The sequence below is a fragment of the Saimiri boliviensis genome, chromosome 4 (assembly GCF_048565385.1).
Source record: "Saimiri boliviensis isolate mSaiBol1 chromosome 4, mSaiBol1.pri, whole genome shotgun sequence".
NCBI lineage: Eukaryota > Metazoa > Chordata > Mammalia > Primates > Cebidae > Saimiri > Saimiri boliviensis.
In genome coordinates this window covers 12,294,780-12,310,365 of record NC_133452.1, presented here as the reverse complement: position 1 = coordinate 12,310,365, position 15,586 = coordinate 12,294,780, and the positions used below count along the sequence as shown (strand labels likewise).

At 41.9% G+C, this 15,586-nt stretch overlaps 1 protein-coding gene across 3 annotated transcripts in view; it reads left to right on the top strand.

The window, feature by feature from the left end:
- Window positions 1–15,586, top strand: part of SNX9 (sorting nexin 9) — a 113,865-nt gene that overhangs the window by 33,753 nt on the left and 64,526 nt on the right. For all 3 annotated transcript variants that reach the window (XM_039467588.2, XM_074397203.1, XM_074397204.1), the window contains exons 2-4: window positions 6,741–6,827; window positions 12,001–12,075; window positions 13,855–13,980. In XM_039467588.2, coding sequence (XP_039323522.1) covers window positions 6,741–6,827; window positions 12,001–12,075; window positions 13,855–13,980 — 288 coding nt within the window. The remainder of the gene's footprint in view (window positions 1–6,740; window positions 6,828–12,000; window positions 12,076–13,854; window positions 13,981–15,586) is intronic.

Sequence of the window (15,586 nt, the reverse complement as noted above, 5' to 3'; positions counted from 1 at the left end):
AGAAGCTTAACAGTTTGTGATATGAATTGAAAGTATTCTTTCCTTTATGACTTCTGCTTTATGTTAAGACTAGTGATTTTTATATAATAAATTTGTTCTAGATCATATTATAGGGGTCAGCAAATTATGGCCCATGAACAAAATCTAGCCTGTCTTGTGCAGTTTGTAAATAAAGTTCTGTTGGAACCCAGCCACATCCATTTGTCTACATATTGTCTGTGGTTGCTTTTGCACTGCAGCAGCAGACAGACTGAATGGCCTGCAAACTCTAAAATGTTTACCATCTGGTCCTATACACAAGAAGGAAAAGCAACCCCTCATTTAAAGCAACCAAATCAAAGTGTTTTGTATGATGCAGCCATTTTGACATAGTCTTAGAAAAAATAGCCTAGGCAATATGGTGAGATCTTATCTCTTCAAAAAATTTAAAAATAAAATATTAGCCAGGAGTGGGGTCATGTGCCTATAGTCCTGTCTATCAGGAGGTGGAGGCAGGAGGATCACTTGAGCTCAGGAGTTCAAGGCTGCACTGAGTCATGATTGTACCACTGCCCTTCAGCTTGGGTGACAGAGGAAGATGTTGTCTCTTAAATAAAATAAAATATCCAATTAAATTAAATTTGTGTGTTTAATTACAAAGTATGACACAGAACACGCAGTCACACGTGGGTTTCAGAAGTATCTGTTTTGGCACATTACTTAGTAACATTGATGGTATGTGTGATATGGCCATTTGATGCCACCACATCAAACCACTGTTAAGATATCTTTGTCTAATTGTTCTTGTGTACACCGCGTATAGAAGCTTTGATCTCGGTGAGTGTGGGTAGAACAGCTCGTAAAATCATCCCAATTTCTAGCAGTTTGGTTACAGTGTGGCCTCAGTTCATATTTCCTGTGGTCTAAGTACTTTCCAGAGCCGTTCTGCATGAATGAACTAGAGAGAGGGAGAAGAGTTTGGAAGAGTATAGAACAATTTGATTTATGTGTTTTAAGTATTCAGAACTCTGCCGCATGCCCCCGCCCCCAAATTGTACAATTGCCTTTTGTTACACTCAGATTTCAGTTTACTCTAAGTATTTCTTTGGAATTTATAATTCTACTCAGTGAATTTCTATTTGCATTTGTTTGACTTGGAAATTTCCCAGACAGCTTGTCTAATTGACCATCAGTTTAAAAAATTCCTCTAAGTGCATTATATTTCAGAATAACAGATACAAACCCATTTTAGGAAAAAAAAAAAAAAACTTTTAAAGAACATACTAATTCACCAGTAGTTTATTCTTGAAAATTTTACTTACAAAATATTTTAAAATTTTTATTCATTCTCAATTGCTGCTACCAGTTCTTTTCAGAAATTTCTTCTGTTGGGAAAAGATCTTTTACTAGAACAACTTTTAAAACTTTAACCAAACTCTGTCATCTTGACTATTCTTTTGAATGGATTGTTAAAGAAATTGCTTCTAAACATTTAAGGAAACAAACTTCATTTCCTTGTTTGGAAATTTTAAGAGCAGCATTCGGGGAACATGATAATTAATTGACCCATACCCCTTTGGAGCTCCCTACCACATGCAGCTGACTTGGCCCTGCCATAGTTTAACGATTTGAATGATGACACTGGTGAATAGAAGGCATGCTCGTGAGGCTTTTTGATGACTTCCAGCAGGAAAAGATAAGGGAGAATTAGATGGTGGCTTCAGAATTCAGAAAGCTCTTAATAGGTTGGAGCAATCGGTTGAATCTAATAGCTTGACATTTTATAGCGATTATAATATTCTGTATTTGGTTCAAATAACAATGGAATAAGCACAAGGTTTAACAAAAGCTGTGGAAGTCACTGATACACAGTAGTCCTCTTTATTTACAGGGCATATGTTCCAAGACCTCCAGGGTTGCCTGCAACCAGGGATATTACCAAATTATGTATACTATGTTTTTTCTATACATGCTTATAACAAGGTTAATTTATAAATTAGATTCAGTAAGAGATGAACAAAAATACTAATAATAAAATAGAACAGTTATTATGGTATGCCAGCAACACTACTCTTGTGCGTCAGGGTCGTTAAAATAAGGATGACTTGAAGATGAGCACTGCCATGCCCTATAGTCTGCTAATTGAGGCGGCTACTACGGGACTATTGGGTGGGTGGTGTCTACAGCGTAGAGATGCTAGACAAAGGGATGATTCACGTCCCGGGTGGGATGGTGTGAGATTGCATCATGCTACTCAGAATGGCATGAATTCTGAAACTGATAAATTGTTTATTTCTGGAGTTTTCTATTTAATATTTTCAGACTGCGGTTGATAGCAGGTAACTGAAACCGAGGAATGTGAAACGATGGAAAAGGAGGGACTACTTATATTGGAAAGCATTTATGCCTTCACCGTGTAGAATAAGGACAAATACATCAACGTATATTAATAGCATAATAATGCTCAGGGTCTGTGAAAGTAAGTTCTGTTTTTTTCTCATGATCTTAATAAGCAAGATTGAGGAAGGCATTAAGTGTTGTAAAATTATATAAGTCACAATTGTGCTTAAGTTAACCAAGCTTGCCATTTAAAGAGGGTAAACTAGTTATATCTGGCAATATTACCTACTCCGTATGCAAAATTTCACTTCTCAAGGCTGTCCAATCCTTCTTTCCCTTGAATTTCTGAACAAGTTCTTGAAGTAAAGCTAACAGTGGAAAAGGCAGTATAGGAAAATGGTCTTTCAAAGGCCACATGGAAAATAGACTGATTGGCAGTTGGGGTTGAGGCCAGCACCTCTGTCTGTTTGGATAGGTCAGTGGTAGACAAGAGGAAGAAGTTGAGGAGTGAGAAGGGGAAAGTGAGAAAATAGGTGGCGGCAAAATGCAAGGATAGGAAAGAGAATAGAGGGGTGCTGGGAGATGGCGCCCAAGGCTTTCAGTTTCATTGAAGCTTCAGCATCTCTGGGCTGAATGGTCAGTATTCTTTTCTATTGATATATTATGCTCATTTGGAGCTGTGCTTATTACATCCTTTTGTCCTCCAAAATTATTCTCAGTTCAGATTTCGAAGAAGCATCCATTTAAGTCTTAATTCAATCTTTTAAATAAACTTACAGGGTTTATAAACATTTTTCTGTGAGTGTGCTTGTCCGTTTTGTGCTTGTAACAGAAGAACTAGGACTGGTAAACTTACAAAGGACAGAATTTATTCCTCATAATTCTGGAGGCAAGCACTTCAAGATCTAGGTGCTGACAAGGGTAGGGCCCAGCTCTGCTTCCAAGATGGCACCTTGAGTGCCACCTCCTCCAGGGGAAAGGGTGTTGTGTCTTCACACAGCAGAAGGATAGGCGAGAGTAAGCCCACTCCCATGAGCCCTTTTTGTAGCAGTGTTGATCTTCTCATGAGGGCAAAGCCTGCATGGCTCTGTGGCCTAAACACTTCCATTTGCGGCACCTCCCAATACCACTGCCTTGGGGGTTCAGTTTCAACATGAGTTTTGGAGGGTCCAAACCCTCAAACCATAGCAGTAAGTGCTCAGTAATATTTAAATGTGCAAGGCCACTTCCGTTTCTTTCTTTCTGACTTGTTTCACATTCTGTTTCACCAGATTCTAAGGTTAGTAAACAAGAGGCTTACGTATTCTTTTTTGTTTATTTGAGACGGAGTCTTGCTGTTGTTGCCCAGGCTGGAGTGCAATGGCGCAATCTAGGCTGACTGCTACGTCTACTTCCCAGGTTCAAATGATTCTCCTGCCTCAGCCTCTTAAGTAACTGAGATTACAGGTGCCCACCACCACACCTGGCTAATTTTTGTATTTTTAGTAGAGTCGGCGTTTCACGACGTTGGCCAGGCTGGCCTGGAACTCCTGACCTCAGGTGGTCCACCAGCCTTGGCTTGCCAGAGTCCTGGGATTGCAGGCGTGAGCCACCGTGCCCAGCTGAGGCTTAGGTACTCTGTATTTGGAGACTAATTGGATTCGGCTGGAGTTATAAAAATTTCAGCAGGATTCTTGAGGACTGATAACACAACAGCGGATTCCTCATGCCACAAGCGTGGCTATTTCGGTTCCCAGACTCCTCTTCAGGGCTAGCTTCCTTGCAGCCCTTCCCCTGCCTGCCTTTCTCTCCTGTCTGTTCTCCTGGCAGGAAGGATTGAGGTTGATGCAACATGTTTTTTAAAAACACTGGCACGGTGCAGTGGCTCATGCCTGTAATCCCAGCACTTTGGGAGTCTGAGGCAGGTGGATCATGAGGTCAGGAGCTCAAGACCATCCTGGCCAACATGGTAAAATCCCATCTCTACTAAAAATACAAAAATCAGCTGGGCATGGTGGCACGTGCCGGTAATCCTAGCCACTCAGGAGGCAGAGGCAGGAGAATTGCTTGAATCAGGGAATCGGAGGTTGCAGTGAGCCAAGACTACATCACTGCACTCCAACCTGGGCAAGAGAGAGAGACTCCATCTTAAAAAAAAAAAAAAAAAAAAAAAAATTAAAATAAACCAATAAGAACAACAAAAAAAACCCCGGCCAGGCATGGTGGCTCATGCCTGTAATCTCAACACTTTGGGAGGCTGAGGTGGGCAGATCACCTGAGGTCAGGAGTTCAAGACCAACCTGACCAATATAGTGAAACCCCATCTCTACTAAAAATACAAAAATTAGCCAGGTATGGTGGCAGGCACTCGTAATCCCAGAAGCTCGGGAGGCTGAGGCAAGAGAATTGCTCGAACCTGGGAGGCAGAGGTTGCAGTGAGCCAGAATTGCACCACTGCACTCCAGCCTGGGTAACAAGAGTGAAACCACCCCATAACATGACAAGCAGAATTCTGTCCACTTTTGCAGCCGCATGAGGAAAACACCTCAGTGCAGCTCCTTGGTCCTTAGTGACACCCTGAGGGAGCCGCCCTGCTGCCCTGGGCACCCTGCCATGCTCTCCACTCCGGTCCCAGCCTCCAAGGGCGGAGGTGAGGAGCTGCCGAGCTGAGCTGTCTTGACTCACAGGCTCACCCATCCTTCATTTGTTCCCAAAAATTTACTAGGAAAAATGTCAGATGTGGAGAAGGGTTGGAATTGAACACCATAGACCCACCGTCTAGATTCAGTACCTGCTTTGTCATGTGCTCATCCACCAATCCATCTTACTATTTTTTAGGTATTTCAAACTAGTATTTTGGCTTTTTTTTTCTTAGTCTGTTATCACTAAATGTGAACCTTTATCCTCATTAAAATAATTTCAGGCATCATTAAGCAAATATAGAGAAAGGACAATGGCCAGCAGAAGGGCCTTGCAAGGTCTTGCCATATGGTGGATGTTCAGTAAATATTGTTAAATTAGTGCGCTTGCATTAGTCCTATTAGACTAGCCCTGTCAGTAAACCTGAATTTGCCTTTTAGGACAAACAGTTACTTTTAAACCTCATGTTTCCTAGCACATGTAATCCCCAGTTTACAGGATGGACTTCAGGAAGATAGTCTGTGAAAGACAATCACTTAGAATTTGAAAGGGATTTAAAAATATGGTTTATATATTATAAAGGTATATGTATAACATTTTAAGCACATACTTTGTTTTTAACACAGCGATTAAAAACACTGGGATACATGTACAGCAGCGTTCCAGGGAATCCGTTTCCAGATCCTGTCTCAGGGAGCCTCTTGAGGAAAAGCTTACAAGAGCAGTCCCTCCTCACTCCAGCCAGAATAGCTTCTTCCTAATCTATCTTTTATGAAATTAAGGTTTCATGTAGGGGTGGGCGCAGTGGCTCACACCTGTAACCCCAATACGTTAAGAGGTCAAGGCAGGAAAGTCACTTGAGTCCAGGAGTTCGAGACCAGCCTGGGCAACCCTGTCTCTACAAAAAAATACAAAAATTAGCTGGTCACGGTGGCATGCGCCTGTAGTCCCAGCTACTGGGGAGGCTGAGGTGGGAAGATTGCTTGAGCATGGGAGGTCAAGGATGTGCTGTGCCCACTTTGGCCTCTCAAAGTGCTGGGATTACAGGCGTGAGCCACCACTCCTGGCCTTGCTCTCTCTAAAAAAAACAAAAAGACAAAAACAAAAAACGGGGGGAAAATCCCCACCTATTCCATTAACAACAACAGACCTGTTGCTCTTAGGAGATAAGAAGTGGAAATACACACACCGTTCATTCTGGGAACACTGACTCTCAACTGAAGAGAGAGGCACATACACATACACACGCATCCAAGATTCACAAGGTTGGGCAGTGGCACAATCCTGGCTTATTGTAACTTTGAATTTTGGGGCTCAAGCAATCCTCCTGTTTTCAGCCTCTTGAGTAGCTGGTGCTATAGGTGCTGGCTACCATGCCCAGCTAATTTTTCTTTAATTTTTTGGTAGAGATGGAATCTTGCTTTGTTGCCCAGGCTAGTCTCAAATCCCTAGCCTCAAGCAATCCTCCCACAATTTAGTCTCCCAAGTAGCTGGCATTGCAGGTATGAGCTGCTGCACTCAACCAAAATAGTTGTAACTCAAAAATATTTTGAGTTACTTTTTCAGGGGTGATCTCTAAACGCAGTGTGGTCAGCTGCCAGAAACCTCCCCTGCCTCCAGGACATAACAGGGTCATCACTCTTGATGTTATTCTTCCTCACAGTAGAGCAGATGAGTCATTTTGGTAACGTCTTTCTTTCTTCCGAAACAGCCACAGCCACTATCATGTTCAAAGCAGCATGCTTAGAAAGTGAACTGCACACCTGTTTGTGACATCCTCTTTTCTTCTCCATTCCTGGTAGGCACGGGTTATGTATGATTTTGCTGCTGAACCTGGAAATAATGAATTGACGGTTAATGAAGGAGAAATCATCACAATCACAAATCCGGTAAGAGAACTGTACATTTAAATCAGATTGTCCCATATGGACTTATTTTTAAGATTTTTTAATAAGTTAATCATTCAAACCCACATGATTTTTTTTCTGTTGCTGATGAAATATTGATGGTGAGGTAAGAAGCTATTATATAAATACAGAAAAAAGTCCCCTAAAGACAGCCATGTATGTAATTGAATTTATTATGTCTGCTGATTTTGTATCTTTTTCTTTATGTTTATCTTACAGGTTTTTTTTACTACTTAGAACCTTTTAGGTACCCCGTAGTTGTCCTGGAATGTAGTTCAGTGTGTTTGCCCCTAGCACGATAATACTGTGTCTCTAGAATAAATAAAAGATGATGGTGATTTTCCTAAATGTCTTAGCTGATTGATCCTGTCATTATTTTTCTAAGCTCTTAAATCAGGTTAGATTGCTGGAAAGCAGTATACTCAGACCAGCTCCAGTGGAGTTTGCTTAGTTAGCTCCCAGTGGAGTTCTCTTTGCTGAATTACAAGTTATTGCCTCAGCTTTTTTTGAGATGGAGTTTCACTCTTGTTGCCCAGGGTAGGATGCAATGGCATAATCTCAGCTCACTGCCACCTCTGCCTCCCGGGTTCAAGCAATTCTCCTGCCTCAGCCCCCCAAGTAGCTGGGATTACAGGCATGCACCACCATGCCTGGCTAATTTTATATTTTTAGTAGAGACAGGGTTTCTCCATGTTGGTCAGGCTGGTCTCAAACTCCCGACCTCAGGTGATCCACTTGCCTTGGCCTTCCAAAGTACTGAGACTATAGGCGTGAGCCACCGTGCCTGGCCGCCTCAGCTTTTATTCAAACAAGAAGCAACTATATGTATAACAAGCATTTCTGCATCTTTACAAAACCCTGTTAGAACTTCTGTATATATACATACACACATGTATCTTCAAAGTACACTCGTATGTACACATATGTACACATACATACACACATTCATCTTCAGATATATTTGTGTGTGTCTGCTCATATAACTGGGTTTATTATGCTCTCTGTGATAAGCATCTATGTGATCTCTTATTCCAGGTTCTTCTGGAGATTGGGCACATTTTGTTTGATGAAATAAAATCCTTATAGACTGTTGGATTTCTGTTACTGGTCTGTGTTGGCAGGAAGCTTAGAGGCAAGCGTAATACTCATTTTTGTCCAGTTTTCTTAGCCCAAGATTGTGTTATACTTTTTTCCATTATTTCTGTGTCATATTTGTCTTACTATGTTTAATTGTTCCTTTTACATGTAACTTTATTGTAACTGTTCTTAAAGTATGTAGCAAAATTATGAGATGAATTTCATTTGAAATAATGTTACAGGAAAAATTGTATCAATAATATTTCATTGCATGCTCATCTGGATAGAGAAGGAACAAAAGCATATAGGGAGAATTCGTCTGTGTAAAATGGGTAAAACTTGAACCCGTCCTTACCCACTTTCTTCACCTGGCTGATTTCGTGACACTGCCCTGTGCATCCCTGTCCTTGGTCCGTGCCTCCGCCCCAGGCCTCACACTGCAGCGTCTCTTCTGTGTCCTTTCCCTCGTGACCGTCACTCACATACTTAACGTGTGTGCAGTCCCGGGCAAGGTACCCTGGAGATACAAAAATAGAAAAGCTGGCCCTTGCCCTCTACCCCTTGTTTCCAGAGAGGTCTGTGTGCTGGTGTTTCTTACTGAAGGCTTCCAGAAGGGAGCTTGTTGTGACTGTATTGTAGAACATGTTGGATCCCACATGCCTCTCCCTGGCCTCGTGGGCTGTCTTCTTGTGTCCCTCCCCTCTCTGCCTTGTAAGTGTTGGGGTTCCTACATCATTTCATCTTCAGCCCATTTCCTTATACCAAAGGGTCTCAGATTTTTTTGTTGCCATCTCTGTGCTGATGACCTTAAACCTGTATCTGTAGCTTCCCCATGTGGCTCCAGCCTCAGAGGGTGCCATCAGCTGTGTCCCAGACACCTTCACTGAGTTTTTTCACAAGCACTTCAAACTGACCATGTCAAGACTCAGCTCATCACCCATCCTTCTCCTGACTTCTCTGTATTTCTGTTGTGGCACGCTTCCATTCAGTTGACCAAGGCTCCCAAGGCTAAGTCACTTAAAGCCACTGGTTTCTCTCCCTAAAGTTGTACTCTCGTCCTACCTCTCCTCTCCACCCTGCGCTTCCTGCCAGGGCCCTGAGCTCAGCTCTCATCTCTTGCCTGGACCGTGCACCTTCCTCACTGCCTCTCCCTCAAGCCCAGGGTCTGTCTAAATGGCCAGTGTGGCCAGATCACTCTTTGGCAGCATTCTGTCAGCTGTTGGTTGGCGGGACACCCAACCATGGACCCCATCAGACCTCGCCAGCCTTTCCCTGTGCATGTGCACGGGCACATGCACACCACTCATGCACATACTCTCACATGCACTCTCACACATTCTTGTGCATACCCCCCACACCCTTATGCATGCGCACGCACACACCTGCACACGCACCCTCACAGCTTCATACACACACCTCATGCTTACATACTTTACATACTCTCACTTGTGCACTTTTGCACACACATACATGGCCTCTCTCACCTGCTCTCACACCTCACTCGCATGTACACACCCTCTCTCACCTGCTGTCTCACACACCCAGTCATATGCATTCACATGTGTGAGCACACACATCCCTCACTCTCACCTGCTGTCAGACCCCTACTCATGCTCTCACCTATGCACTCACACGTGTGTACATGCACATGCACTGTCTCTCACACCCACACTCAGATGCAGCACTCAAACGTGCAAGCACACCCCTCACCTCTCACAGATGCAGCACTCACCCATGCAAGCACACACACCCCTCAGACACTCTCACCTCTCACAGATGCAGCACTCACACGTGCAAGCACACACACCCGTCAGACACTCTCAGCTGCTCTCGCACCCATACTGATGCTGTCACACAGATGCAGCACTCATGCATGTGCACACACCCACAAATGCTCTTACACAGATGCATCACACATGCAAGTGCACACATACCCCTCACTCTCACCTGCTCTTACACATGCACAGTCACATGCTCTCACACAGACGCAGCACTCACTCGTGGGAGCACGCACACACCTCTCACTCTCACCTGCTCTCAAGAACACCCACACTCATTCTCTCACACAGATGTAGCACTCACTTGTGCAAGCACACACACCTTTAAAACACTCTCACCTGCTCTCACACACATACACTCATGCTCTCACACAGATGCAGCACTCACCTGTGCAAGCACACACCTCTCAGACACTGACCTGCTCTCACGTGCTCCTGTGGAAGGAGAGAGTGAGGACTGTGGCAGAGAATGAGGAATGGCAGAAGTGATAGTAGTTGCTGAATAGAGAGAGTATTTAGAAAACATACTTTGTATGTCTTGGATTTAAAAAAGAATCATCTGGGTGCAGTGGTTCGTGCCTGTAATCCCTGCACGTTTGAAGGTTGAGGCAGATGGATCACTTTGAGCTCAGCAGTTCAAGACCAGCTTGGGTAACATGGCAAAACCTCATCTCTACAAAAAAATACAAAAATTTTGCCAGGTATGGTAGTGGGCACTTGTAATCCCAGCTATCCGGGAGGCTGAGGTGGGAGGGTCACTTAAGCTCAGGAGTTTGAGGCTGCAGTAAGCCAAGATTGCACCACTGCACATCAGCTTGGGAGACAAAATGAGATGCTGTCTCAAAAAAAGAAAAAAATGTCACTGGGTAAAAAAAGATTATGTAGTACTTTTGTATAATCTGCTAGGTGTGTATAAATTAAATAGATTTCATCTTTAATCATAGCAGAGATTAAAGATTCTTCAGTCTTACTCACCTTTTTTTTTCTTTTTTCCAGGCAGGGTTTTATCCTGTCGCACAGGCTGGAGTGCGGTGGCATGATCTTGGCTCACTGCAACCTCTGCCTCCTGGGTTTAAGCAATTCTCATGCCTCAGTCTCCCCAGTAGCTGGGATTACGGGTGTGAGCCACCACACCTGGCCTTATCTAATTTTTTTTATTGAAGTATTTAATTTTTCTTGGTAAAACAGTATTGTCCTCAAGTTGCTATTGTGGTCAAAAAGTGACAAAATTGTGACTTAAAGCAATTTTTTAAGAGAATGTGATTATTCAGATTCAGATAATTATTAACTAATTAATACATTATTTTAAACTTAAAAACTTACTATGTTAAGATTAGAAAGTGGGACTTGCCACTTAACATTGTTAGTAATTAATAAGATTAATATTAACATGAATAGCTTAGTATTTAGGTACAGTTTCTTCCAAGGATAACAACTTTTATTGTGAATAAAAGTTAAAATTTTTATTTTGATCATAAGTTGAAATGAGAATCCTGGTATATAGAGTTCTACTTTATTAGTTTATTAGTATTATTTATCCAGAAGAACTAAGGAACCATGGATCAGTTTCTGCATAACAGTCCTAAAACTTAGTGGTTTAACCCAGTAACCATTTGTTATTGCTCAGGAATCTACAAGTCAGCTGGATGGTTCTCTTGAGCTGCACTGCATGTGTCTGGAGTCACTGGACCCTGCAGGGGACTGACTGGTGTAAGGTAGTCTCACTAAAGAGTCTGGCCGTTCTCCAGGTTGGCTGGCTTTGGATAGGGTAACAGGGAGAATAGGTCTCTGTCTTCATCTAGCAACCCACATTCATTCATAAAGCGGCCTGGGTGCCCAAAGAGCCCAGTAAAGTGTGCCGAAGCCCTTGAGACAAGGTTCTGGATTCCCTGGAGGATCCCACCTGATTCTGTTAGCCAGCAAGGTGGCAAGAGGGCAGATTCCAGGCCTGGGATGCACGTCCCACCACGTCACATTCGGAGCTGCACGCCGCCGTATTCATCATCTGCCACAGACCAGTACACAGACAGGACGAGGGTCATCTAATCATCAGCCGTTTTCAGTCTTTGATCACTTATTTGAAGTTTGATTTTTCGTGCTTTTAGGTTACATCATTTTCTGAAGTAAAGAGAAGACTTAAGAATCTAAGATTTTGAACAATGTTTTCTAGGAATGAAAAGCTTAATGTTAATTACTTTATGTATAACAATTCCTTCACACAAAATTTCTCCAGGAAATCTCAACAAGAATCTTTTTCTTTCTTCTTCTTTTTTTTTTTTTTTGTGTGTGTGACTTACTAGGATGTTGGTGGAGGATGGCTGGAAGGAAGAAACATGAAAGGAGAACGAGGGCTGGTTCCCACAGACTATGTTGAAGTAAGAGCTTCCTGTCATTGATTAATTAGAGCTCATCTTTGTCAGGCATCGTTTTATGAATTATCAACTTAGGAGGTCAGCAACTTTCTGTAAAACAAAATTCCCGTTGTAAACATAATAAATGTTAACTATATAAAATATGGAAAGTACATTGAAATAGAACTAAAAAAAATATTACCTGTAAACTACAAATATTTACTTTAAGTTTCTTCCAGGGATAGGAACTTTTAATTAGTCCGAATAAAAGTTAGTATTTTTCCTTTGCTAATATTGTCTGTATTATAAATTTAATAAGCTATATTAAATTATATATCAATGTATTTGTTAATATATAATTTTTAAATACTTTATATATGTATATAATAATATATACATTTTATAAGATATATAAAGTATATGAATTACCAATGTAGGTATTTATAATATGTAATAGATATAACATATTTTTCCTTTGCTAATATTGCTGCTGTCTATAATATTGTTTGTTGAAATAGATTTTTAAGTGCATATCTGAGTTCCTTCTCCCATTCCCGTAGACAGAAGGGTTTCTTGGGTGAGCTGCTATAGGGATCTCGAGGTTAGAGCATTTAGGATGGCTACCCAGGAGAGCAACGCAGCAGCTTGGGGCACCCCCAGCTGAGCCAACTGCCTGGTGCCCCCTGCTGGTTGTCTTTCGGTCCCTCCAAACCGAGGATGTGCAGGTTCTTGGTGAACTTGTCTTTCATGTTGGGTGACAGAAAGAAGTGAAAGTTTCCTGATGCCCTGTGAGTACAACGGAGCTAGATCAAGAATAAAGGTACCTTTGGTTCACCTCCAAGAGAAAAGAATTCCCCTCAGAGGATGTTCGCCTAGAACCTGGCTGCAGAGTGAGATTGAAGGCCGTCTCTCTGTTTTTGATGGGCAGCGAGGGGTGGGGAGTCGTGACCCCTCAGAGAATCTGATGCCATCCCTAGGCTTTCCCGCAGAAACATGTGCCCATGCACACACCACAGCCTTTTCCATACAGCTGCAGACCCTGTTCACAGGCTCCTGGCCTCAATTCATAGGTCTTATGTTCATATCTTGTTTTATTTATATGCACTTTGCATCCAGGAGCCTACAGATTGACAAGATTGAGAAAAATCTGAGGATTTAAGTTGATACTGGCAGTAATTGGATTTTCTAGGATTCTACTTACAGAAAGGAATAGCTATTCCAGATATTCTTGGGTTTGCTTATCTTTTAAGAATATGAAACCCCCTCTAACAGAAATAGATCCTGCAGGCAGAAAGTCATTAAGGACATAGCTGAACTCAACACCATCAGTAAATCGATGCCCACTTATGGATGTCCATGTATTGCTTCATCAAACCACAGCAGGATACACATTTTTCTCAAGCTTACACAGAACATCCTCCAAGACAGTCCACATTCTGAGCCATAACACATACCTTAACATGTTTGAAAGAAATCATACAATGTCTGCTCTGAAACCACAATGGAATCACACCAGAAATCAAAACAGAAAGTTAGATGGAAAATCTCTAAATACTTAGAGATTGAACAACCCACTTGTAAATAATGCATGGATCAAAGAAGATATCTTGAGAAATTAAAAAATTGTTGAACTAAAGGAAAATGAAAATACAACTTATCAAAATATGGATATGCAGCGAAAGCAGTGGCTTAGAGAGAAATTTGTAGTTTGAAGAATATTTTTGACAATTCTTGCTTGTCCTCAGAGACTCCCTGAAGTAACCCTAATCCATGAAAATAATCGTGGTTCTTTCTACTATTCAGATTTTACCCAGTGATGGAAAAGATCAATTTTCTTGTGGAAATTCAGTGGCTGACCAAGCCTTCCTTGATTCTCTCTCAGCCAGCACAACTCAGGCCAGTTCATCGGCTGCCAGCAGCAATCACCAGGTATGTCTCACTTCCTCCTTTTGGATGTGGCTGGCTTTATTGTAAAAAGAGCATATTTGTGAAAGCTTCTGATGCATTATAGCTATTGCCATTCCCCAGAAGCATAAACAGAGTTGTTTTTAGGTTGTTACATAGCATTTCTGTTGAGTTACTAACAAAGAACTCACCTGTTAAGCCTAATAATGACTGTTTGCAAAATATAAGAGAAAAGGCAGGGTGTTAATTGAGATTACTTTTAGAACTCTGTCATGATAGGAACACAGGCCCCAAAAACTGCAAATACCCTCTTAGATAAAGGCACAGAAAAAAGAAGAGGAGGAGGAGGGTCTTGTCGAGGCGATCAGTGTCAGAGCCTCAGCCTGGATCAGGAAGTGGATTCTCTAGCCCTGGTACATTGCTGACACCCTCAGAGCTAGAGGCTCTCATCCTGCAAGTAGCAGCAATGCGTGTGAAAGTCCAGCAGATCCAGGCACTCAGCACTTGGTTTCTTATTGTATTGCTTCTAGGAAACTGAGAAGAGTGGGATAACTTGAGAAAAATACAGAGAAATTTTACATTAATTTTAATTAAAATTTCATCAGTTTAGGTGAAGTTGTCTAGTTCATTTATTCCCAAATGATGACCCAGAGTAAGTGACAAGAAGAAAATTGAGAAGATAGGTATCAAAATATTGCTGCTGCTGGGCATGGTGGCTCACACCTGTAATTCCAACACTTTGTGAGGCCAAGGTGGGTAGATTACTTGAGTGCAGGAGTTCGAGACCAGCCTGGGCAGCACGGTGAAACCCGGTCTCCACACATTAAAAAAAAAGTTTAAAAATAAATAAATAATTAATTAAAATACTGTCACTGCTTACATCTTTAGAAATGAATAGGCTTTAGGAGATGTTATTTCTTGATTTTTTAAAAACTACATAGATTTTAAATTCTATCAGGCCTAATAATCATATCACTTGCAATTATTTGCTTATAGAATATCTGTTTATTGGCCAGGTGTGGTGGCTCATGCCTGTAATCCCAGCACTTTGGAAGACCGAGGCAGGCGAATCACCTGAGGTTAGGAGTTTGAGACCATCTTGACCAACATGGTGAAACCCCATCTCTACTAAAAATACGAAAATTAGCTAGATGTGGTGGTGAGCACCTGTAATCCAAGCTGCTCGGAAGGCTGAGGCAGGAGAATCAGTTGAACCCAGGAGGCGGCCACTGCAGTGAGCTGAGATTGTGCCACTGTACTCCAGCCTGGGCAACAGAGTGAGACTCTGTCTCAAAAGAAAAAACAGAGTATCTGTTAATTGACCTTTCAAGTGAGTTTATTAAAAGTATATCACCATGTGCTAACTGCAGGTTTTATCATTTCAAAATAGCTTTTGGTAGACATTCTGAATTACAGATTAGACTCAGATATTTAAAATTTGCAGGCAAAGTGATCACTGTAACTGAAGAACACTTTTCTATATTTTATTAGCCTGTACTACTTGAGGACCTTGGCCAGCAAGGATTACTCACTGTGAAATTCAAATGTTAATTATGCATCAGTCAAAGTTTTCCCAAGGGTTCTCACCTGAGCCCCTTTGGGGTTTGAGGCCACACACCCTTTCCTAGTA